The 25,324-nt window shown below is 53.9% G+C and overlaps 1 protein-coding gene across 5 annotated transcripts in view; it reads right to left on the reverse strand.

Annotated features, from left to right (window-relative positions):
• Window positions 1-25,324, reverse strand: part of ZDHHC3 (zinc finger DHHC-type palmitoyltransferase 3) — a 54,168-nt gene that overhangs the window by 14,442 nt on the left and 14,402 nt on the right. For 3 of the 5 annotated variants that reach the window (XM_032317222.1, XM_032317224.1, XM_032317243.1), the window contains exons 2-6: window positions 22,649-22,978; window positions 7,995-8,119; window positions 2,119-2,215; window positions 1,375-1,456; window positions 1,169-1,264 (exon numbers count right to left, since the gene is read on the reverse strand). In XM_032317222.1, the coding sequence (XP_032173113.1) occupies window positions 1,169-1,264; window positions 1,375-1,456; window positions 2,119-2,215; window positions 7,995-8,119; window positions 22,649-22,954 (706 nt within the window). In that variant the 5' untranslated portion in view covers window positions 22,955-22,978. The remainder of the gene's footprint in view (window positions 1-1,168; window positions 1,265-1,374; window positions 1,457-2,118; window positions 2,216-7,994; window positions 8,120-22,648; window positions 22,979-25,324) is intronic. The other 2 variants (XM_032317231.1, XM_032317253.1) reach the window with 1 other exon arrangement.

Consider the following 25,324-nt stretch of genomic DNA (forward strand, 5'->3'; position numbering starts at 1 on the left):
AACTATGCAAAATTCATATGTGGGAGCCCCACCCACCGTGTGATGTTATTTGGAGATGGGGCCTTTGGGTGGCGATGAGGGTTCTGTGAGGTCAGGAGCTGGTGGGGGAGGGGTGGCCCATGATGTGGTGAGTGCCACATGAGCACACTGAGAAGCTGGCCGTCTGCGAGCCAGGCTGAGAGGCGGTCCCAGGGACCGAATCGGCTGGCACCATGTTCCTGAATCTCCAGGCCTCCGGAACTGTGGCATTCCGACACGGCAGCGCAGGCTGACTGAGACTCATGGGGTTCTCCTCCTTTGGTGGTGGCCCACCGAGGGAGGAGAGGCTGGTGGTGGCCAGCCTCTCCAGGCCCAGCCAGGGGCTAAAGACCCCAAGCTTCCCACGGCCTCCCCAGTTCTGGGGAACAAGAACAGCAAGCTGGTGCCCGAGAAGACATGAGGCACGGGAAGAGTGAAGTTCTGGAAGATGGTGCGATGGAGAAGGGGACCCATCTGACGCTTTGGCTCAAGACACTTGTCTCACGGACGGAGTTTGTGTGCGAGATTCTCGTCTGGCCCGTGGCCTCTCTTAATTCCTCCAGCTTCTGTTAAGAGCTTTTTTTCTTCCTTCTTATTTTTTTTCTTCTTTAAAATCATAAGACAGCATCGGTTTTCCCAGCATCTGTGTTTTCCCCCAGGATTCGTGTGGCCTCCTGGCCAGAGTTCCTTCCTCAGTGTTTGCGCACGAAAGGGATAGCACGGAAGCAGAAAGGGCTACTCTGCGATCTTAACATGGATTGGTAGTGAAGCAGTTAAAAAACACCCACAGAAAAGGAAAGTTCAGAATGGATTTCTGTGAGATTGGAATGAAATGACTTTTGATTAAATGCCTCCTCCTCCTGTTCTTTTTTTTTTTTTTTTTAAAGTAGGCTCTGTGCCCAGCATGGAACCCAACGTAGGGCTTGAACTCACGACCCTGAAATCAAGACCTGAGCTGAAATCAAGAGCCAGACACTCAACCGGATGAGCCGCCCAGACGCCCCTAAAGTGCCTTTTCTTAAAGACCAGAGACAAAGGTTCTCTCCCTGACAAGGCTCCCGTGCCTGCAGGAAGAATGCACTCCCTGTGGGGGCCTGCCTTTCCCCTGGGCACGCTCAGGCTAGAGGGCCTGTCCAACTCACGACTTTACCTGTGGAACTGACTTTAGGGGGCTGCTTTTTTTCATGAAGAGAGATTTGGGCCTCTGCTGTCCCTTCCCTGGTCAGTCCGTAGGCTTGCAGCAGATCTAATAAAATGGGGTTGGCCCCTGGCACCATGACACCAACCAAGAGCCCGGCCCGCCTGGGTCGCACACCACCCCCGGGAGCAGGAGGGGGGGCCCTGGCACATACTCACTTGTCCAGTCTTCTTCAAAGCAGTGCAGAAAGTGGAATCCCACCATGATGAGGGCGTGCAGGGAAATGAGAGCTATGTACATCTGAAAGAGGAAAGCAGTGCAGACACCACTGTTGTGAGTACCTTCTGACCCTGCAGGCTCCCGAGACAGGGGTGTCAGGAACCCCCTGCCGGAACACTCACACAGGCTGAGGGCTGACTGGGAGAGCCAGATTCTCCTACCTGTCTCCCTGCCACCGGCTTGAGGACCGAGGTGAGAGCACGTGGCAGAAGACACAAGACAGAAACAAGCGCCTGTCGCCAGGTGCGATCTGGGCTCTAGGTGGGCTGGGCGTGCTCCGGGCCGGTGGCTTCCCGGCACCTGACAACTCAGGATGCTGACTGCCAAGGGCTCTTGCGGCTCTCTAACTAAATCTTCCTACCTACCCGCAGCTGAGGGAGGGCTTGGGGTCACCACCAAAATTGGCTCCTGGAACTGCTTATACCGGACACTTGGGGTGGGAGCCCCGCACATGGCCCTAGCTTAGAGCCGATGGACTTGAGCTGGTTTCCAGATGCTCAAGCGGAGGGCTTAGGAACAGCTGCTTGTTGAGCCCAGGGGCTCAATGGCAGGAAGGCGGAGGTCTCCACAGCCAGGCAGGATTCCGAACCGCAGCACAAAACACTGAGGGCCGAGAATTTCTGAAGGACGGAAGCACTCGGCTACTCCACAGAGGGCAGGGCAGGACTAGGACGAGGACTTACTGTAAACAGGACGAAGTACTTCTGGTTGTTCTCGCCGACACAGTTATTGACCCAGGGACAGTGGTGGTCCATCTTCCGAATACACCGCTTACAAACGCTGAAAGGCCCACAAGGCAGACCCTTAGGGGCTGTCCTCAGGGCAGCAGGGGCCCAGCCGAGCAGAGAACCCAGCCCCCCGCTCGGTCGGCTCCACGCTTGGGGCCTCCTTGGGCACTGCCCCACAATGGCTAGGGGTGTGGCAAGGGGCTTGGAAGGCAGGGTCAGGACCCCCAGGGTCCCACTCATTCCCAACAGGGGACAGTCACAAGGCCCCTTCTCTTGTTTGACGGGAAACAAGGTGGCACCGAGGGGCTGAACAGGAGGCTGGTCTCTGGCGGGGACGGTAAGCACCGAGCTGGTTTACTGCGAGGACAGAGCGCAGGGGCAGTTTACAGAGAACAGGTGCTCCCAGCTTCCTCCAAACACCCAGAACCCAAGGATGGGTGCCCAGTGGAAGGGCGGGGCTGACCACGGAGGGTGCTGGGAGAGGCGGAGAGGGCTCAAGGGCAGGATGTCCCGGGGGCAAGACTTTTCAGCTGGAAGGTAACAGCCACTTAGCTGCCAAAGCAGAATGTATTTAAGTGTTGACCAGAAATCCCATGAACTTGCAGACTGCTAACTTGTAATTGGGCTCCTTTTGGGACTGAGGCTGTTTCAAGTTTACCTGACAGCAAACATCCCTGTTTGAAAGAAATAATCTGTAACAGCAGTGCAGACTCCTGGGGGCTTGAAAGCACCTACTCCCAGAACTTGGGTTTAGAAACACCCCTTTGCCAACCGATGGGCTCCCCGGAAATGGGTCCTGTCTCCATCTGTTAACACAGGCTCCTTGACATGATCTTGGGGCGTCAGTTGTTCAAAACAGTTCGAAATACCGTAAATAAGGCGTTTTCTGTTTTGAAAGCACCTTCGCTCACACCAGGTTTTCTTTCCACTAGTTCCCACAGCTAACTTTATCCCAGGTTCTGGGCCCCGGTGGGGGGACCCTGGCGGAAAGGGCTGTGTCGCGTTCCCGCATGGGGAGCTCACGCCTGCGGAGCTCTGGCAGGCCGCCTGTCTGGGCAGGGAAGGTGCGGGAGGAGCTCTTCCGGGAGTGGAGGCGAGCTGCTCCCCAGACCGCAGGCCAGGAAGCACAGACCACTGTGCAGGGGGGCCCCGCGGTGAGGCCACGGACGACTCAAAGCTGCGGGCTCATCTGCACCCCAAGGAGGGCGTGAGCTTAAGTGACAAGGTCGGCCTGGGCCTGCTGAGCTATCTTGGTCAGACTGGCCAGACTCGGGGCCTCGGGTTCCCCGTCCACAGCAAGTAAGTGTTTAAGGACAAGGGGAGAACCGATTGTGGGGGCCTGGCCAGTCTCCACCCTGGTTCTCCTCTACAACTCTGAAGGTCCTCACTAGCATGGGGGGGGAATGGGCACATCTCAGAGAGGCTGGCCCCGCTTTAGGATCTCCTGGGGGAGCCAGGAGGGCAGGGGAGGAAAGAGGCATGAAAGGGACACAGAGGGCTATAAAGACAAAGTCGGGTATCTGTGTGCATGTGTTACTAATTAAAAACGTACATATTATGTAGAATAGAGCTCTCAACTGATAACACTTGTTCCCAGGATACAATTTTCAGAGTACAGAGCAGAGAGTGGAGACGGGGCCACTCCCTGCATCCTGGGCCTCAGCCCCCAGACCCCATGTTCCCACGACAGAGCCGCCTTTCATGGGCTACCTCTGCTCTGGTGTCTTTGTTCCCTCCCAACCAGGGGACCAAACTCCCAGGGGTAACACCCTCCCTGCCCCCAGTCCCTGAGCCCTTTCTCCTCCATCTGTGCCTCCTCTGCGCGGGATTCCTAGTGGGTGCCCTGAGGCAGAGGGCTCAGCAGCAGAGAGCACTCGGAGCCTCGGAAAGCCGCCTGACTTTCAAATTCTCAGGCAAATCCATCCTTTGGTCTCCTCCCAGCCTCTGAAGAGCCCCGGCGTGCACCCCAGGAAGAAAGTCTCACGACGGGCTACATTCTGCTGGGCGGCCACATCAGGACAAGCCTCCTCCTCTTCCTCCAGGGAGCAGGGACAAGTGAGCACAGCTGCTGAGAGTGGCCAAAGTTGGCCCACTGTGCCCGGCTCCGAGTTTCCTGTCTGCAAAGACACGGAATGCCGAGGCCAACCCTCTTCCCCGGCACGCAGGATTGTTCAGAAGCCCCAGGGCCAGGAGCTCCAGCTCCAGGGCCAGGCGGGGGTGCATGTGGGTGCAGAGTCCACCCATGAAGCGTGGCAAGAGGCCCTGATCTGAGGGGTCTTGCCCACGACTCACAAAACCACCAGCCTGAAAGGTTCGGCATTGGGGTTTGGAGAACACCAAGGGTAAGGCCTGCCCAATGTCCCGCCCAGCTTCTTCGCCTTGGGCCCTATCCATCCCTAGGAAGGAAAAATGTGGGCCTCCAACAACCCCGGATACCCCAGAGGAGTTCTTAGTCACCTCAGAGGCAGCCCTCTTCCCATTGCCCATGGCTGGGGACACAGCAGGCAGAGGGAGGGCCCTTTCGTTCTCTCCTCTCTGGGGCTCCTTGCTGCTCTTTCCCTCCTGTGCGCGCCAGCCCTTTCCCGGGACTCCTCTTGGGCACCCCTCGCTGCCCCTTGTGCGAGCCGCTGTGCGCAGATGCACTCCTGGGGTGTAGGCACCTGTGGACCTGGCAGTGCGTCCCAAGCCTGTGGGAACAGTCACTGCAAAGACGGAACGTCTTCCATGTAAGCATCTTTTGATGTCCCTGCCTTAGGGTTTCCTGAGCCCCTTCTGTGTTTTTAAATCAATGCTCGAGAGGAAGGCAATGCCCCTTTTCTCTATTCCTCCAGGTTCCCTGCCATTTCTCAGGCCCCAAAGCACTTCCTTCAAAAGCCTGGTAGAGCCCAAGAAGCTCCTCGGCTCACATGCCCTGAGGCTCCTGGTTCTCAGCCCCAAAGTCGCTGGCGGAGGCCCTTGCGCAAGCGTGGGCGATAGCTCACCTTGGAAATACAGCTGTGTCCCTGAGGGCCAGCATCTCCCCCTACAGAGGCACTTACCAAACCGTATCGGGGTGGAAAGGTACATCTGCCCTGCCTCAGTGGAAGGCCCCAGGGTCAGGGTCAATGTCTAATCCACTGCTATGGCCCAGGACCAGGCCCAAGACCTCCTTAGCAAGATGGGGGCCAAGTGCAGGCCCTGAAGCTACAGATGGGGAAAGAGCAGGCCTGGGCTGTGGCTCCAGCATATCAGACTGGGACGCCTGGCAGGGCGCAAGCGGACAACAAAGCAGGAGGACACTAGGTGGACCACGTCCAGGTTTTCACCCCACACCTCCTGCAAAAAGGGTCTACCACATCCTGGGCCCAGCTCAGCAAGAATGCTGGGTAAGGAAGTCCAGTGTGGCAGAAAGAACACTGTTCTTGGATCCCCACGTTGGGCCCTGGGCAAAGCAACTTAGCTTCTCCGAACTATCCTCTGCAGAACTGGTCCGCATTTCCCAATTAGAGATGATGTAGGTAAAATGCTTTCAAAACAATATTAGCGCTACATAAATTTTATTGGTGGTCATGACCATGAAAGAGAAAACGCAAGAATTGGGCAGGGGCCCTAAGCAGTCTGTGATGGTCTCAGCCTCCATATGCATGTGTTTGCGGGGGCAGGCAGCAAGGGGAGGGGCGTGAGGCTTTGCCAGGAGCACAGGTCTCCACCTTCTTGTGCAAGAGGAACCTAACTCTTAAGCCTAACACCTTCGCTGTCCACTTCAGCATGAATGGCTCCCTCTCTAGTGTTTCCACAGGCCTCCATGGTCCTGAACTGCCAAGATGAAAGCAGCCCGGGGTTCTGGAATGCCTCTCTATGGGGAGAAGACCCACGACACACCACTGGGCTGGAAGGAATACCCACGCGTCCAGGGTCAGGGAGCATCTGCGGTACCCATCAGAGCTCAGGGAGTGGGTCTGATTAAATTCCATGGGGCTAAATTCCATGGGGCTCCGTCGGGAGGACAGGATCCCAAGAGCCGGGGGCATGCTCACGCACACAGACACGCGCCTTCACTCGAGCAGGGACAGGGACACCGACTCTCTCGAGCCAGTCTGCTCAAGCAGTCATCAACTTGGCTCTGTCTGCTGTGCTGGGAACTGTGCTTATCCCAAACTGTGGGTCCCCAGATGGCCTGGGCGGCCGCGAGCCCTCACAGAGGAGCAGTTGTCAGCACACACTTCCTGACGCGGAAGCAGGCGACACACAGGCATCCTCACTCGACTTCGTCTGAATCAGCAGCTCTTGTTTTGCTCAAACTGATTTGTTTACTAGCACTCAAGAATACCTCCCTCGGATCATCCCGGGGAGAAAGTCGAAGAGGAGGCGGTGAGCAAAATGCCAGGCAGTGGAGGCAGCCGAGGGCTCAGGGAGGGAAGAGAAAGAACCACTGTGGTCACCCAAAAGTTCTTTCCTGCAAAACTCGCGCCTCCCTGTTGCTGTTCCAGCCTCTAAACCCAATGCGCCCTGCCGCTCTCACATGCCTCCACTAACCAGTGGCTTCTGCTGGGGGAGCCAGCGATTCCCGTTGTTTAATGCTCACGGCAAGCCGCCGGGCAACAACCGCCTTTGCAGAGGACAGAGCTGAGCGCAGAGAGACGTGCTGCTGCCTGGTCTGAGGTCCCACAGTGTGGTGGGGTCCCTGCTGGCCTTCTAATGCTGCCGAACTCTCCAACTTCAAGGCAGGAGCCCATTCAGCATACTGGGCTGCCCAGAGTCGGGGAATGGGGAACCATATAAGGAAACGGGGCCTCTTCACGTAGGCGATGAAAACGGGTGGCAGAAAAGGCTAGACAGGTGGCTCCACCCCAGGCATGAGTAGCAAGCCCTGAATTCATCTGTAACCCAGATCTCAGAAGTGAACTGGCCCCACGCTGGGCTGAGCTTCTCTAAACTGCTGGAAACCCCGCAGGAGACCGCAATTAGCACAGGCCCTGCTCAAGCCTCCTCAGGCCCTGTCCAAGGCTCCTCAGCTGTCACCCTCAAGAGAGGTCAGCTAGTTGGGGAGGTTGCCATCTCTTTCTGACAGAAAGACATACAATTCCATCAGGACACAAGTCACCCCCAAACTGGAGTTCTAGTAGAGAGAGCCCTGGACTGGAGCCTCAAACACTGGGCCCCACGCCTGTCTGTGGCACTCACCAGCTGTGTGAGCTCAGTGTGGCCCTCCTAGCTGCCCTCCCACCGCCAGAGTCTGAGCAAAGGACCAAGGAGCACCAAGGATAATTTAGCATTTAAAGTCCCCTTTAGAGTGATAAAATGCAGTTTTTAGCTAGATGTCTTCTCGCTGAGAAGACTCAAAACAATGAGGAAATCTGAAAATCAAAGGGAAAAGTCACCAGAGATGAGAGGAGGAAAAGCCTTTTTTGGCTGAACCCACAACTGTCACAACCTCTAGAAGTTCTATTTTAAAGAAACATTGCCCTTTAGGCACAGCCCCTTTCGTTTCCCTCTGAAAGTCGAGTGAGTAGGGCCCACCTCTTAAATGGGTCAAGTGCCGGACATTCAGAACGATTTTCCAAAGCTCTGTCTCCTGTGCCCTTAAAAAGTAATAAAGCTTTGAGGCAGGATGACAGGAACCCCTCAATTTTACAGACAGACGGAGAGAGTCCAGGGCCTGGCAGGGTCCGTCGTGAGGGGCGGCAGAGTCAAGTCTTAGGACAGGTGTCCTGAGCCCAAACCAAATGCCCTTTCCAATCTGGGGAGCTCACGGAGATCGAGAGGGAGTCACAGTGGTCAGGTGCCCAGAGCAGGGGTGGGCACTGCTCCAGAGCATGTGAGAGGTGGGGGTTGGGGGGGGACATGGGTACCTGCAGTGGTGGGCTCGGTCGGGCTTGATGCTGCAGCATTTGGGACACTTGTACACCACCTGTCCGGGCTTCAGCTGTAAACTCTCGATGAATTCTTTAGTGGCATTTCCTTTGGGCACTGCTCCCTGTCAGAAAGAGGAAAGGCGTTCAGGGCTGGCCTAGGGCTTCCGGGAGTTCTGATGCTCCATGGTGGGGATGGTCACTTGGAAGCAACAACTACACACACGGACAGGACATTTTCACCCCAACGACAGGTGTGTTCAGGATTACGCCAACACTAAGGGACACTTATGGACCAAAAAATTTCCCTGAGGAAAATTAGTGTTTAAACTAGAATCAAGTTTTATTTATTTATTTATTTATTTAAACCAATCCTATTGTTGTGAAGCATTGGTAATCTGTATTTGGTTCTTAAGAATCCAAAAGCAGCTGTGAGCCACCGCCCTCAGATTTCTGACTTGCTTTTTGACCAGAACTGCCCTCCAATTCGCTATCCCGTCCTTTCCGTACTTTTTTTTAAAAAAAGATTTTATTTATGTGACACGGAAAGACACAGCGAGAGAGGGAACACAGGCAGTGGCAGAGGGAGAGGGAGAAGCAGGATTCCCACTGAGCAGGGAGCCTGACTCGGGGCTCGATCCCAGGACCCTGGGATCATGACCTGAGCCGAAGGCAGATGCTTAACCGACTGAGCCACCCAGGTGCCCCTCCTTTTCATATGGTTGTGAATACTCAACACCTTCGCGTGTCAGACCCCAAATGCCACGAGACTCTACTGGGGCTGTGTGCCCATCCGCGCAGACGGAAAACGGGCCGCGTTTGGGCCTAAGCCAGGATGCAATAACCCATCTTCACCAGGAACCTACTTGGTGCTCAGCCTGTGCTCCTGTGCTCACTGCTGTGGATTCAGAAATTGAACAAGGTCTCTGTCCCAGGAGGCTCCCGGTCTTTTGGGGAGTAACAAGAGTTCTAGAAGACAGCTGTGCTGCAGAAGCACAGAGGAGCAGCTGCCAATTAGCCAACACAACCACAGAAGTTTTAAGAGGTGAGCGCTTTTTTTCATTTGTTCTTTTTAAAGTAGGCTCCATGCCCAGCGTGGAGCCCGACGCGGGACTTGAACTCACAACCCCGAGATGAAGACCTGAGGTAAGATCAAGAGTTAGACACTTAACTGACTGAGCCACCCAGACACCCCTCAAGAGGAAGGTCCTGAGGCATGCAGAGAGGTTTAAGAAGTGGACCTGAGGGAGAAAAGGGATTGTGGCCGGTGGAGGGGCGCAGAGAAAGACGAGAAGGTGAGAGCACGGCACATCTGGGGGACAGTGAGAAAATCGACACAGTGGAGCCCGGGTATGCAGTGGCAGCAGAGAGGCAGGGCTGATGGGCAAGGGCCGGCTTGAGTAGAACGAACGCCAGGCCTAAAGGCTGGGACAGGAGTCCTCTTCGTGGGTCACCTAGAGCCCTCAGGGAGCATCTTGAGGACAAGAACTCAGTTGCCTATGCTGCGTGGATCAGGTAAGAAGACGGAGAGAAGAAAATCCCACAGACCAGTTAGGAGGTTACTGTCAATGACCCCGGAAGTGAACACCGAGGGACGAGGGTGGGGGAGAAACATGGGGGAAATTCAGATCTAAACAAAAGGGGCAGGGAACCAGATGAATCCTGCGGTGGTGGAGAGGGTGTGAGGAGAGATGGCGAATGCGAACAGGTCTCCAGCTAGGATGGCTGGTCCATGGCAGTGCCTGTGAGGGTCTGACCAGACGCAGGTGCAGGTAACCTGCAGAAAGGGCTCAGGTCATGCTCGCCACAGAACCGGTGCTCAGCACAGGGCAGGGCAGTGGACTGAACGTTTGCGTCTCCCCCAGATTCACAGGCTAAATACCCTAGTGTGTGGTATTAGGGAGGTGGGGCCTCCGGGAGGTGATGCTCTGGGAGGGGTTCCACAAGGTGATTAGGTCACGGCTTAGCACCTTATAACCAGTCCTCTGAGAGCTCCCTCCTGCTTTCTGCCCCCTGAGGACAGAAGAAGACGGCTGTTTATGACCCAGGAAGTGGGCCCAGGCCAGACACGGACCAGGACCTTGATCTCGGACTTCCCAGCCTCCAGAGCTGCAGGAAATAAATTCCTGCTGGTGAAAAGCCAGCCCGTCTCTGGCTGTCCCGAACAGACCGAGCCAGGTAGCTGTATCCTTGGCCGTGCGCGGGAGACAATGTGCAGCTTTAACAAGCTGTGGGTGCCCAGACTCTGAGGCAGAGCTGCCCTACAAGAACCGTCAGCCGTGGGGCCTGCATTTTCAAAAAAGCTCTTAGCAGGGCTGAGAACTACTATGACCAGAAGCTCCACGACTGGCTCTGCCTGGCTCAGCACCAGAGCCCGTAGCCTAGAAAAAGTCTATTGGGGGGCACCTGGGTGGCTCAGTGGGTTAAAGCCTCTGCCTTCGGCTCGGGTCGTGATCTGGGGTCCTGGGATTGAGCCCCACATCGGGCTCTCTGTTCCGTGGGGAGCCTGCTTCCTCCTTTCTCTCTCTCTGCCTGTCTCTCTGCCTACTTGTGATCTCTGTTTGTCAAATAAATAAATATATTTTTTTAAAAAAAGATCTTATTTATTATTATTTTTTTAAAAGATTTTATTTATTTGACAGACAGAGATCACAAGTAGGCAGAGAGGCAGGCAGAGAGAGAGAGGGGAGAAAGCAGGCTCCCTGCTGAGCAGAGAGCCGGATCTGGGGCTCGATCCCAGGACCCTGGGATCATGACCTGAGCCGAAGGCAGAGGCTTTAACCCACTGAGCCACCCAGGCGCCCCTATTTATTTATTTGACAGACAGAGATCACAAGCAGGCAGAGAGGCAGGCAGAGAAAGAGAGGAGGAAGCAGGCTCCCCGCGGAGCAGAGAACCTGATGTGGGGCTCGAGCCCGATGTGGGGCTCGATCCCAGGATCCCAGGATCATGACCTGAGCCGAAGGAAGAGGCTTTAACCCACTGAGCCACCCAGGCGCCCTAAATAAAAAATCTTTTTTTAAAAAAAAAAAGGTCTAGGGGCGCCTGGGTGGCTCCGTGGGTTGGGCCACTGCCTTCGGCTCGGGTCATGATCTCAGGGATCTGGGATCGAGTCCCACATCGGGCTCTTTGCTCGGCGGGGAGCCTGCTTTCTCCCCTCTCTCTCTCTGCCTGCCTCTCCATCTACTTGCGATCTCTCTCTGTCAAATAGATAAATAAAATCTTAAAAAAAAAAAAAAAAAAAAAAGGTCTATCGGTTTCCAGCACGGGGTGAAAGCAGCAAAACAAGGAAGAAGGGAGCCAAGGGTGCCCGCTGCGTGGCCCAGCTCCCTAGCGAGAACTCGGCCTAACTCTGGGTCAAGTCACAGTGTGGCATGGGACTGTTCCAGATCTCCACCCAAGGTTGAGGTGACACCAGGCTGCTCTCCTCAGTGGCAGCCATGAGCCACCACCATCGGCGAAGTTGATTTAACAGCCAAACGATAGAACTGGGCCCACGCCCAGGTCCCGAAGGGGCCCCAGAGGGGTGGTTGGGGGGACAGTGTCGCCACGTCAGGACTGACGGAGCATCTCCGGCCTTCCCAGAGTGGGGCTGATGGACTAGAACATGCCAAGGGAGGAGTTCCCAGGGTAGAAGAGATGAAAACTGAGTGGCAGAACCTTTCCTGCAAAGGAGAAATTCTGGGATAGGAGGAGCCACTGAAGAAACAGCGAGAACTCGAAATGCTAACAATACAAGGGAGCTGGAGTTTCATCTTTTGCTAAGAAAATGACTCACAGGGGACAAAGATTCTAGCTATGGAAACTGTGAAGACAAATCAATGAACAACCCTTGCTGAGAATCTACACCACACCGTGCGCTGTGCAAGTGTGAGGAAGTGACGGGGGCCTGGGTCACAAACAGCGGGTGGGGCGGGCCCCCAGGCACCCCGACACAGCAAGGAGGCTGAGCACCTAGTGGAAGCCATGGCCGCCGGTGCAACAGGAGCTGGGGGAGGCAGGAGGGCTGTGGGGACCCGGGAAGGCCAGGAGGATCCCGGCGGCTGCAGCAGGAGAGAGGCAGCTGGGAAGGACACAGTCCAAGCAGTGGCCAGAGGTGGCCTGTGCAGGGGGTGCCGGGTAGCACAGGAGAGCCGCAGCAAGAGGGCATGGGGGAGGGGGTGTCTTCCTGGCAGGGGAAAAAAGATTCAGTATCCCAGTTCGATTATGGGAAGATTTTCAATTTGTCTCAAAGTGGCCCTGGGGTGCCTCTCTGGGGAGGCAACGAGTGCTTCCCTTTTCTCCCCGTCACCCCATCCCTCCTGTGGCTCTCTGCTGGGCTCCCCAACTTTCCCCTGCTGACCCCTGTCACCAGCTCTTTATCTGCTGTCACCTGCACTTTCCTGTCTCATCAAAGACCTGCTCACGCCCGAGACGGGCAGCACGTGGCTGACTTCACTAGGAACAGTGCTGCGCTTCTCCACTGGTCCCCCTGCGGGCGACGGGGCAACAAACAGGACACGAGAAAATCCAAAGGACTGCTCGTCCACAGGAATGCTCTTCTCATTGGTGGAGGCTCAGGATTTTGAGTGGGACAGAGATGCGGTGCTGAGAGGAAACGTCTAGAAACGTGGATCCTGGCACCTGGACACTGTGGGCACCAAAGATGGTGAAAACTACACATGATTCAGGGTAACCATCCCTTCCGTGGTGGCGGGGAGGCTGACAGGGAATGAAGTGGAGCGGGGGTGGGGGAGATACAAAGAGGTTAAACTGTCTTTATGATGTTTTATTTATGACGTTGGAGGGGAGTGAAGACACTGTATCATCATATCATCGTGTTATCTTTTATACCCTTTAACCATCATTAACATTTTTTCTAAACATTCAAAAAAGTAGAAAAAAAATCTGGTCTGCAAAATGCAGTCAGGTACCGGAAAAGCCTAAGATAAAAATTTTCTTTCTTTCTTTTTTAAAGATTTTATTTATTTATTGGAGCGGGGAGAGCACAAGCAGGGGGCAGGGCACAGGGAGAAGCAGGCTCCCCGCTGAGCAGGGAGGCCAACTCGGGGCTCCCAAGACCCTGGGATCGTGACCTGAAATGAAGGCAGACGCTTAACCGACTGAGCTACCCAGGTGTCCCTAAGATAAAAAATTTTAAAAGCAAACGAACTTTGGTAGGCAAGGACTCTGTGGTATGTATAACGCCTTTCAGGATACACCTCCTGACATTAAACATGCTGTAAAAGTATACAGCTATTAATGTGGAGAACGTCTGTGACAGATCGTTGAAGGCAAATGTAGATTTCTAAACGGTATATGGCATGTTAAGACATGCTGGTACAGAGTTGACACATAGACACTTGAGCAATGGAGGTGTTGGGGCCCTTGCAGACACAACCACATTTAGCTCCTGACTCCCCCCAAACTAAACTACTAATAGCCCACCGCTGACCAGAATATCAATAATGTAAGTAGTCCATTCACACATATGCGGTATGTTATACGTATGATATACCGTATGATAACGTACTGACTTACAATAAAGTAAGCTAGAGGAAAGAAAATATTAAGAAAATCATAAGGAAAACAAACTTATAGTACTGAACTACATTTATCAAAAAAAAAATATTCATGTATGCATGGACCTGTGCAACTCAAACTCACATTGTTCAAGGGTCAACAGTGTGTATGAAACACAAAGACCCCTGCAAAATTATTAATAGTTTTCTCACAGAGTAGGATCACAGGTAATATGTACTTTCTGAACCATATTTCTTTTTCCTTTTTTTTTTTTTTAAAAGATTTTATTTATTTGACAGAGAGAGAGATCACAAGTAGGCAGAGAGGCAGGCAGAGAGAGAGGGGGAAGCAGGCTCCCCGCTGAGCAGAGAGCCCGATGCGGGGCTCGATCCCAGGACCCTGAGATCATGACCTGGGCCGAAGGCAGAGGCTTAACTCACTGAGCCACCCAGGCGCCCCATGAACCATATTTCTTAAAATGTCCTAATAAGAACACATGGCATTTGCAGTTAGAAACTCACTAAAAATGCGAGCGAAAAAATACAACCCAGGAACGAGCTACCCAAAGCAGAAATATGACCAGCTTTCCTGAGTTTTATAATTAGGCGGCTATCACCATCTCATCTGGGGATATCTGGGGCCCTGCCCAGAGGCACCAGAGAAGGGCAGGGTCTGGAAGTCTTTCCAAAGGCAAGGCAGGGCTCTGACCACCCAGAGGAGCAGATTTTAAAGGGGGACTGGGAAGGGTATTGGCCCAGGCAGAGAAGGCCCCACAGAAGCCCAGAGGGCCACATTAATTCCTTTTAATGTAAAAAGTCACTGAGTTTGGACAATCGTGTGACCTTTTATACATCCTTAGGTCATAAAACCACAGCTGGACGTCACTCTTGTCTTATCTACAAAGGCAAAACTGGCCCAAGGAGAACATCACTGGCCCAAGGAGATAAACTGGCCCTGAGGAACATCACTGGCCCAAGAAGATAAAGCAAGGGGGCCGAGTTATCCTAAATGAAGGTCCACGTTGTCCCCCCTCCACATCCAATTTTTAAGGTCCCAGCCACCAGAACTTGCTATAAACCTTGGGAGGCCGCACATAAAGGGCTACAAGAGGGAATCCCAACACTGCAAAGGGCCACTGGAACCCTCATTTCGTATCCGCATTATTGCCTGCTGTTCCAGACCACGAGGGAAGACATCATACAACGATGTACCCATCCGCCTCCTGAATCCGTCGCTCAGAGCAGAGACCAGCTGGGCCAGTCCCTGAGACCGACCAGACTGTGACACGGGCCCTTCCCTGCCTCTGGTTCAAACGTCTGTTGTCTCTTTCCTTCCTCCTCTTTCTAAAAAGCATATTCTCTTCTCTGCTTATCTCCAAAGATTTCAGAATTTCCTGTTATTAGTTCACGGTCAGGAATTTTGTTCGGTACAGCTCTGGACAGACGGCAGGGATCGGAAGCCCTGCTGAGACGTTCCTGCTAGTGCTGTCGCATTGGCACCACTGAGAACCGCCTACCCCCCATTCTTACGCATCTTGCGAGGAGGCCTTGAAGCTTCTGTGTCACTGTAGCCCCGCAGACCACAACGTCGCAATGCTTCTTTCCTCATTGCCACGGTAATCCTTGCTCGTGACTTACAAAAATATAGAGATGAGGAAATTGAAAAGAAAAACCCATCCTTTGACTTCACCACCCGTAGATCCGTGTAATTAACATGCTGGAGGATATTCTTCCAGTGTTTTCTCTGTGCACAGCAAGCTGAAAACACTAAAGAATTTGTAAGTGCATAATGCTTCTATGTTTCTAAAATATGCATTTGGCCCCATAGCGGCATCTGTTTTAAATCTGGGGCAGCGAGGTGTGATACGGTTCTGGCAACCATTCCCCTCAGTGGCTAGCCCAAACTTCCAGTACCTTCCTTGACCCCTACCCAGTTCCTTTCCTATTTCAGAGAAACCAAGTCTGCTTGGGTAAACCACCAGCTGGGAAGGTGAGGGTCCCAGCTAATCCTGGTCTTCAGGGGCCGCAGACTTTTACCGCAAAGCTTCTCGCCTGTGTTGTGTGCACACTCGGGGCTCTCCCTCCCCTCACACCTGAGACTCCCGAGGTCAGGCGCACTTCCGTCTCTGCTACCTCTCCCTTACTATAGTTCACTGCTCTCCAGCACTGGGCATCTCCACACCAGGGATGCCTCTCGCCAGGTCACTGTGCAATTCCCCGCGACCAACCCCAAAGGTCAGTTCTAAGTCCTCATTTCCCTCGGATCTCCTGTGACCATCCAGTCCCTTCTGTCATTCTTTCCTGTGGCTTCTCTGCTCCCTCTGGGTGTCCACCTGCCTCTGGGCCTGGGCCCCTTGCCTTCCCTTGGGATGCTGCCCACCTTGGACCCCAGTGCTCCTCAGGGATCCCTTCCGGCCCTCTCCCTGCTCATTCTGCACCTCCCCCATGCCCTGCCACCGACAGTCCTCCCTGTCACCCCCAGTGGTGATGCTCAAGCCCGGGCTCTAACTCAGGCCTCTTTTCAAGCTGCAGACATCTCCACCTGGTTGTTCAAGAGGCTTTAAAGCCAAAAACCCCCCCAATCCTCCAAAATCACCATGTAAGAACTGAATCTGTTCCTTTCTCCCTGAACCCCTGCTTCTACTCTCCCTTCCCTGGCCCATGGGACATCTGGTTACCATGCATTCAGTGTAGAAATCCGGCAGCCATCCCCAGCTCTCTGAGCCCTCTGCCCTACATACTGGCCCCAAACTCTGCCTCAAATCCCACGTCCTCCCCTCCACGCTGCTGTCATGGTCTTCATTCTGACCCATCCTCACACGCCCCAGATGTTAGAGCATCTCCTACCTCTGTCCATTCTTCTTTACTATTTCCCAGAGTAAACTTTCTAAAGTGGGAATCTGGCCATGTTATTCTCCCTGCCTGGGCACCTTCCCAGGCTTCGCAGAGCCTCCTCTGGGCCCAGCATCCGAGCTCCTGGGTGAGGCCTGTGCAGGGCTGCCTCAAGCCAGCCCTGGACCACTGATCCAGTGCTGCCCACCCCCCCATCCCTGCGGACTACCTGCAGTTTCCCAAAGGCACTGTGCCCTCCAAGTCTTCCTCCTGGGCCCCCAGGGACCCCATGTCAGCCCCAAAGGCACCTGCTTGCTTCTTGTGCTGGAACCAAAACTCACCCTGGGATCTTCCTCTGCTTTTTCCTCACGGTCCTGGGCCGCACCCAAGACAGAAGCCCTCACTTGGCCTTTGCTGCCTGGGCCTGTTTTTGTCTTGTAACACCTATAATTTAAGTACACACTGATCGTGCACAGCTGTAAATTCCTGGATGACAGAGACAATGTCTTTCAATTTGCAGCCCAGCGCATGGCCCAGGGCCTGGCAAGGAGTGTGTTTTCAATAAACCCAAGCTGAAGGATAACGATGATACAACAGACATCTGAGTGCTCCTATGCCAGGCATAGTTCCAAGCGCTTTATTGCATCCTCTTGGTTAATTCTGCCAATAAACCTATGAGGCAGAGACTATGTTATTCCCCATTTTACGGATGAGGTAACTAAAGCAGAGAAATCAAGTGACTTCCCAAGATTATATGGCTAACAGGTGGCGAACCAGGATTTGGACCCAGAAAATCCCAGTCTAGAACCCTTGTCTCTATCAGAAGACAACTTACATATTTATGAGATGCTGAGTAAAGAGGTTTTTTATAGTTGCCTTGATGTGACAATATCATTCTCCTGCCAGCAACTGTATCAGCACGCTAACATTAAGACTGAAACGGGGGGTGCCTGGGTGGCTCAGCCATTAAGCGTCTGCCTTTGGCTCGTGTCATGATCCCAGGGTCCTAGGATCAAGCCCAGCATCGGGCTCTCTGCTCTTGGGATTGAGGAATGAGTGGAGCGCACCTGCTGTCTGGGCAGAAACCCTCCCTTAATCAGCTCTCTCCAGGGACACAGCGACCAGCCCCAGGCCTGTGTCATAGGCCACCTGTCTCCTCTGCAGAAAGGTGGGAAGTAGGTAATCCCCAAATGGGTCACTCTCCTCTCTCTGGAGCCAGAATGATTTTTCAGCTGGTGTTTCTAAGTTGCTCAGTGGCAGGTATGAGAAGCTGCCTGGCACGAGGGAGAATGACCCCCGAGGCAACTGACCTGACCTGGGGGAACAGGTTAGGACCTCTGGCTGCACCCAGCACTGGCCTCTCGCTCGGCATCCTGCGGGAGGCCCCAGGGCCATCCCGCCTCTGTGTTCTGGGGGCCTGCTGCCATGCTGCCATGCTGCCGGCCCCAGTAAATACTTGCTAACCGACTCTGCACAGCGTGTAATCGATGAGGTCACGGCGGCTCCAGAAGGGAATGCCAGCTGCACGTGGATGAGTTTTGGCAGGAAAAACTGAGACGGAGGCCTGCAGTGGTCTGAGACCGTCGTGTGAAGTCCATGTAGGGCAAGGTGTTCACAAGATGGAGAGGGAGTGGGGGCAGGCAGACAGATGGATTTTCTTTTCCTTAACAATGTGGTTAAATTGATTTATATGCCTCCTTTTGTCAAATCTCAGATTTGGGATCATTTCCAGTCATGAGTTAGTAAGTGACTGGTCAGTAAGTGATCAGAAGGGTTTATACGATTATTACGACTGCACAGCGGCTTGGCTTTGAGCTTCCTGGCAGCCAGGGCAAAACGGGATAAGCTAGGCCTCTCAGCTTTAAGCAGCTTCCGGGAGACAGAGAGATGTCCCAGATCTAAATTTTAGATTCAAAATTTCAGATTTAAATTTTAAATTCCTGAGGAAGCTCACAGGATGAGGAATTAAAATGTGTCTGTAAAGGGAAAGGAAGAAGTGGTGACGCCGGGGTGGGGGTGGGAGGGAGATGGGTACCAAGATAAGAGTCTTCAAGCCTGGTGTGTTTTCAAGAGGCTGCCTCCTCTGGGCGGTCAGAGCCCCCTCCAGAGCTCTGGGGTGTTTCGGGAATACAGAGAACTCCCTGACATGACACACCCTCAGGGTAAGCAAGGCGAGTGCACCGGAGACCTGACCACGGTCTGCCTTGGGGTCTGCCCACGCCATGCCGCCTCTAGGCCAGCCCTCTGCCCCCCAAGTGAGGCCCTTTTGGCTCCCTTCCCTCTCCTTCCAGGCCCATCCCTTTGACCCCACTTCCCATGGGAGCTTCATCTCCATTTGTGAGCCATTTCCCTCTTGCCTCTCCTGCTCAAGCTCTGCACAGACCGGTTTCCCACTGCAGTGGGGGAATGACTGCTAACTGGTCCAGAAAGCTGTGGGCAATTACAGTTGTTCTGATGGTCCAACCGCGGTAAGATTTCAAAGCTGGAAGGGGTCTAGCAACTGTGTGGGGGAGAGTAGGAGAGATTCTTTTTTTTTTTTTTAAATATAGCCTAGGAATACTAACAAACCCAAATGACAAACAATGCATACACTGTTATATGTTGTTTATAACCCACGGAGATAGTTTGAGAAGAACTATAGGCAACATGAATTCCTGAGATATAAAACATTACAATCCTGCTAGGGATCTCCTTAGGACCCTCAGTTGGCACCTTCCTAAAAACACACCCATCCTGCACTGTTAATAAGGAACCCCCAATTTGATCTGTTTTCAGTGTCAGTCCGAGGCTCCCTATGCTGCCCCAGGGCCTCCCACCTCTCTCTGGACGGGCTTGGTTTTGCATAGAACTGGATTTTGCATAACACATCAGTGTGCTGGGAAAGAGGAAAAACAGGTAGCTGGAGAGCCCGAGGAGGGGCACGCCTTTAGGACAGGTCTGGAGTTGCTCCCCTTACTAGTAACGCTAGATATCTGCAGATGCTTCATTTGGGGGCCCAGTTTTCTTTGGGGCCACCAGCAAAACACACTGATGGGAAGCTGGCTGGTGTCTGGGGTAGAGTCTATGGTTTACTCACTAGCGATGGTAAGCTGTGAGAATCATCCAAATCATCCAAATGCAGGAGACCCCAGAGAGGCCACTCGAGTCAACATGGGGAAAAGGACGCGCGGTGCAAGGCAGCTGGAATGGCATGCCAGAGCCTTCCCACCGTCGTCCTCCTGACATCCAGTTCCCGGACTCACGCGCCTTCTAGACGCCAATGATGCTGCACGAAGCTGTCTGATCCTGACCCTCCACCAGCCCTAAACCTGCCTCTCTACTGCCCACCCGTCATCTCGGCTTACGTGTAATACAGACAGTCGGCCTGAACAGAAGCCTTGATTTCCCTCCAAAATCCGTTCTCCTTGACTCTCCCGTTTAATAAACGGCACAAGCAATGCCCTAGCTGCTCAGGCCAAGACGCTGGAAGGCACACCCTCCAGTCCCTCTCCGTTCTGTCAGCCCTTCGCAAGAGTGGTTCTCAGACCTTGCTGAACACAGAGGACGCCTGGGAGTTTAGAACACCCCAATACCCAGGGCCCTGCCCCAAACTAATCAGAGCAGAATCTCTGGGGATGGGGCCCAGACATCTGTACTACTTCAAAGCTCCCTAAGGGATTCTAGTGTGCAGCCAGGTTTGAGAATTAGTGGCTTAAAATACACTCCAAATCCAACAGCTCTGTCTAGCTTCACTGCTCCCACTTTGGTCTTAGCCGCCAACCACGCCGTGTGCGCACCACCGCCATCCCTCCAGTCCTGGGTCTCTGCTCCACCTCAAACCCTCATTGCAAGCACAAGGCACTGTCTTTTTAAAAATCAGGTCATGGGGGCGCCTGCGTGGCTCAGTGGGTTGAGCCTCTGCCTTCGGCTCAGGTCATGATCTCAGGGTCCTGGGATCAAGCCCCACATCGGGCTCTCTGCTCGGCGGGAAGCCTGCTTTCCCTCCTCTCTCTCTGCCTGTCTCTCTGCCTACTTGCGATCTCTGTCAGATAAATAAATTTAAAAAAAAAGAAAAAAGATCAGGTCATGTCATGCCTCTTCAATGGCTTCCCACTGCGTGAGAATGAAGAGCCAAGCTCTCATGAGGCCCTCGAGGCCCTGCCCGATCCGGCTTCTGCCGTCCTAGCTACCTCTTCCAGCTCCTCTTGCTCCCGCTCACCATGTGGCAATCACCCTGGTTTTAGTCTTGTTCCCCAAAGATGCCAAGTGGGTGCCCACCTCTGGGCCTTTGCATCTACTCTCTCCCCCTCCCGGAAGGCTGTGCCTTCAGGGCTTCACTGGCCTGACTCACAGCTCCAGGCCATTTAGGCCTCAACTTCAAGGGCTCCACTCATTGTCCTTCTCAGATCCCTAAGATAGGCCTCCCCTACACCCCAGAAAAGTCACCACCATATCACCTGATCATACTCTTCGACTGTCCTTAAAAATACTTATTGATGTTTGAAATCACCTCGTTCATTGGCTCACGTCTTTGCTGTCTGACCCTCTGTGCTAAGGCGTGAGCTCTGAGGAGGCAGGGATTCTGGTCTGTCCTGCTCACAGCTGTCGCGATTGTCCGGAAAGGCCCTCTCATGGTGAAGGCCGTCAATGAACACACCATTCACTTTGTCCCACCCATCAGGGCCCACAGGGCTCTTCCTCAGGACCGACAGCATGATCCCCATAAAATGACACTCTTTTACTCAAAATCCTTGGGGACTCTAGACCGCCTCTCCTCATCCAAGTGCCACCCAAACCCATTCTCCTCCTTAGGTCCCACCATTCCACGCAGCTCCCGGGTGCCTCGAGGGGCCACATGCCTGTGTGCCCACCACTCTCTCCGCCTGGCCCACCGTCAGTGTCTTCCTGGCCCACCACCCGCCACTTCCTCTGCCAACAGACGCTGCTGTCGCAACAACGGGCCGGCCGTGCCAGCCAGCAGCCGTCCTCGTCGTCTACACGGTCGTGCCCCCTCCCTTGTTTTGCCCCAGCAACCCGGGCTTGCCCCTGCCACAGCCTCTGTTGCACTGGGCTGGCCTCACCTGTCTTCTCCAGACAGAGGGCACACTGGTTGGAACCATGTATGGTCCCCCTTGTCCCTGACGTTCACGTTACATCACTTTGCTTTGATGAAAGACCCACTTCAGTATCTGTTTCAGCCAACAGAAAGACATCTGAAGAGGATGTTTGCTTTTACAAAATGTGAATTGCTTCTTTGCTTGTTGCCGTTTATGGCTTAGGAAAGGCTCTCCTTTTCAGATAGTCGGCGGGGGGCTGTACACCTGGCCCTTCAGGGCCCGGCTGATTGGGGACCCCATTAATGGTGCCAGCACGTGCAGGAGAAGAGGTACTATCTGGACTGGCTGCTGAGGTGGACTCAAGCCAGGAAAGCGGCTCTCTCTCGGGATGGATTAACAAATCACTGCCTGAACTGGCAGGAAATGGAGCCCGTCGAGGAGGGAATGAGCAGGACCCAGAGTCTCTGTTTTGCTCTCCCTGGGGCTCACAGAAACAGGGTCTGGGTGGCCAATGCCATGGCCAGTAGTGGGACTTTCCCCCTCTTAATTTAAACATACTTGTCCTACGCACTCAAACAAATAGAGCCACAGGAGGTCTTCATCAAATCACGCCCTCTCACTTCTCCCGTGGGAGACAATGACCAGGAACGGAGAGCTTACTACTGGGGTGCATGACCCCCAACAGCCCCTGGCACAGCCTGCTATATTTATCTAAGGCATCAGGCAGAACACCACCGCTTTACCCACAGATATGCACCAAGAGGCACTTGCTGCCGCCTGAAACAGGCTGGTCCAGCTTTTCCGGAAAAGATGAGCCTTGCCCAAAGTGAAGGCCGTTTCTGTGCAGGTTCCTGGAATTGGATATGGCTTTAATTTCCAGAGTACCTCGCTGCAATCCTGGCTTCCCTGGGAAGTCCTGCCGTGACCCACTGCCCCCTCACCCCCACCATGCTTTCCACTCTGCTAATCTGTCCCCAGTCTCCACGGTTATCTGACTGTGCCTTTTGAACCAACGAGAGGCTAGGTATCCCCGTGGGCCAAATCCCTCCTGTAGCAGGCTCCAATGCATGCATACACCAATGTACATACAGGATCCTCCTACCAAGACGGAGAGGGTGTGGCACAGATGGTGTCCCCTCGGGGGGCCTGAGTTCACTCTCCCACCCCAGCCCTGGCCCTCCTGTTCTCGACACTCCCAAGGTCCGGGGGAACATGCAGGCTGTGGCCATGCCAGGGCCAGAGGAGGAGAGTGTGGGCTGGTTAAAACAGGCCCAGACATACTCACGGGGTCCGTCAGCATGGCCCGGCAGTGGGAAGCCAGGGCCAAGAAGGCCAGCAAGTTGAACACGATTCCGTTGATGATGCTGTACACGTAGTCTCGGGATGGAATCAGCATGACAAAGAGGACCACAAACTCCGCATAGAGGACCAGAAACCAGGTGACAATGGCACAGGCAATGCCACAGCCGTCGCGGATAAACCACATGGTTCCCACAGGACCGGGGTGGGGAGGTGGGACACACTTCTCTGGCTGGAGGTATTCTGGCTTCCGCTCAATGTCTCGGAAGTGGTGGGTGGGGAGAAGCATCATAAGCTATTCTGTCCATACTGGCATCTGGAAGAGAGAAGAAAAGACCCAGAAAATTGGTGGTGTCTTGTTATCAAGGAGACTTGATAAAATCACCTTTCTAAAGTAAGCCATGAGGGACACCTGGGTGGCTCAGTAGGGTAGGCGTCCGCCTTCGGCTCAGGTCATGATCCCAGGGTCCTGGGATCAAGACCCGCATCGGGCTTCCTGCTCAGTGAGTGGGGAGCCTGCTTCTTCCTCTCCCTCTGCCCCTTCCCCCCAACTCAAGCTTGCTTTCTCTCAAATAAAGAAATAATAAAAAATAAAATGTGAGCTCTTGGGACACCTGGCTGGCTTAGTTGGAAGAACACATGACACTTGATCTTGGGGTCATGAGTTCGAGCCCCACACTGGGTGTAGAGTTTACTTAAAAAAAAAAAAGAAAAGGAAAGAAAAGTAAGTTCCCTTCCTTCCTTCCTTCCTTCCGAGAGTTAACTTAGCCTTTGCGAAATAGGGCCACCTTGCCCAAAGCCCTCACATGACAGATATGTAAAGGGAGCCTTCCAAGGGCAAATGCCTCCCCCAAGGTCAGCTGGAGCTGTAGCTGCACACACAAGACACCAACTCAGAAGTGGGGCTAGAATTCACGTCTCTCTGTTTACAAGGGATCGGATCTACTGGGTTAGGACAGTGTCAAAAAACATGTTCCAGTTGAGACTTAAAAGACAAGACGGGGCACAGAGCACCAAACCCTCTGGGAAAACTCTCTTCAGTGTGAACACTGCTGCCTCTGTGCCAAGGACAAACCCAGAGGCTGGTGTTGAAGGCTGTCTGGGGTTAACAGGGATGAGGAGGAGGAAAGGACCTGGTGACCTAGGACCAGGGCTCAGCAGCAACCATGAAGACGTTCTCACTTACTACGCATTAGCTAATGGTAAAGGCAAAACAATCACCGGGAGAGGGAAGGTTCTTGAAACCAACCAGGTTTTTCAGTCCTATGACCCAAAGAGCGGATTTTCCAGCAATCAGAGACTCCCTGAGTCCTGCCCTCCTCGCAGGTGATGGGGTCAAGAGCAGAACGTTGGACAATGCGTCTCAAGGTGTTCCTCCACCTGACTGTGAGGCATCGTGAGCCTTCGTGTCCTCACCTGCGGAGACACCCCCTTGCAGCCCTAGCACCCCCGCCCCCCCGGGCTGGTGTTAGGCCCAAGGGAGCTGCAGGTGCTCCTGACGAACGCCACAGACCGTAAGGGCCCACACACCACGGGCCCCACACACGTGGCACATTCTCTCTAGGAAAGAGAGCCGTTCCTTCCAAAACAAGGGCTGAGCAACACGCCCCTTCTTCCCAACAGCTGCAGCCCGCGTCTCTGGAGACATTATTTAATGAAATAACTCAGGATCGATAATAAAGTCGATCTGTCCACAGCGTGTGCCGCAAGACGCAGCAAGTACACATTTCTCTCCTCTGATTCCTTATGGCGTGTGTGGCGGCCTGTTGCATCACCAGGCCGGTTTCTCACTCAGAAACTGCGCCAGTGGCAGGCTCGCCCCAGATGCCGGTGCCACGGAGAGGCCACCGGCACGGTCTATGGCACCGCAAGTGACATCTTTGGGCCCGAGACTCCAGGCACTTCGTAGCAGCGGAAACCATTCACAGGAGGCACTGGCTCTGTGTCTTTTTCTGGAGGCTGGGGCTCTACAGGGCACGAGCAAACCTTCAGTGGTTGTGCCGGGCTTTCCTCACCCTTTGGCCTTCTTCCTCCCCTGCCCTCAGCCCCAGCACGGAGCGAGCCTCTGGACTGAATATGCTGTAATCACGACGAGGCAGGACGTGTCCAGAAAGCTGAGTGGGCAAAGCAGTCACCGCTCCTCAAAATGACGGGACACTTGGGGTCCACAGTTGCAGAGGCTAATAATGAAAGAACAAGGCCGGGGCCTCCCCTCCCCAGGATGGCAGAGAATGAATGGCTGAAAGGCAGTATGACTCCACAAAGAGCGTGACTATCACACGCTGGGTACACTGTGCTGGGAGCCAAGGGACGGGGAGTCATGACGTATGGAATAACCACCCCAAGTAGAGGAAAAGCAGTGGTTTCCCACAGGCTGTCAACCAGAGTCTTCGAATAAAGCAATTTTGTGCTCGCCACAAGACAACGGCAATTGGTGCCGCTGGCAACAACCTAGAGGCCTGAAGGATACACGGGTACCCTTGTGAGGCACCGAATGGAAGGACAGCAGGAGCCTGCAGACAAGGGTGTCTGCGACTGGACCCGGGCCCAGCAGAGTCTAACATCCTAAGCTCTGTTCAACCAAAAGCCAACAAATGAAAAGCTGAAATCCCATGAAATCCTACAATGATTCCAGAGCTGATGAAAGCTCAGCATTTCAACA

The sequence above is a fragment of the Mustela erminea genome, chromosome 1 (assembly GCF_009829155.1).
Source record: "Mustela erminea isolate mMusErm1 chromosome 1, mMusErm1.Pri, whole genome shotgun sequence".
Taxonomy (NCBI): Eukaryota; Metazoa; Chordata; class Mammalia; order Carnivora; family Mustelidae; genus Mustela; species Mustela erminea.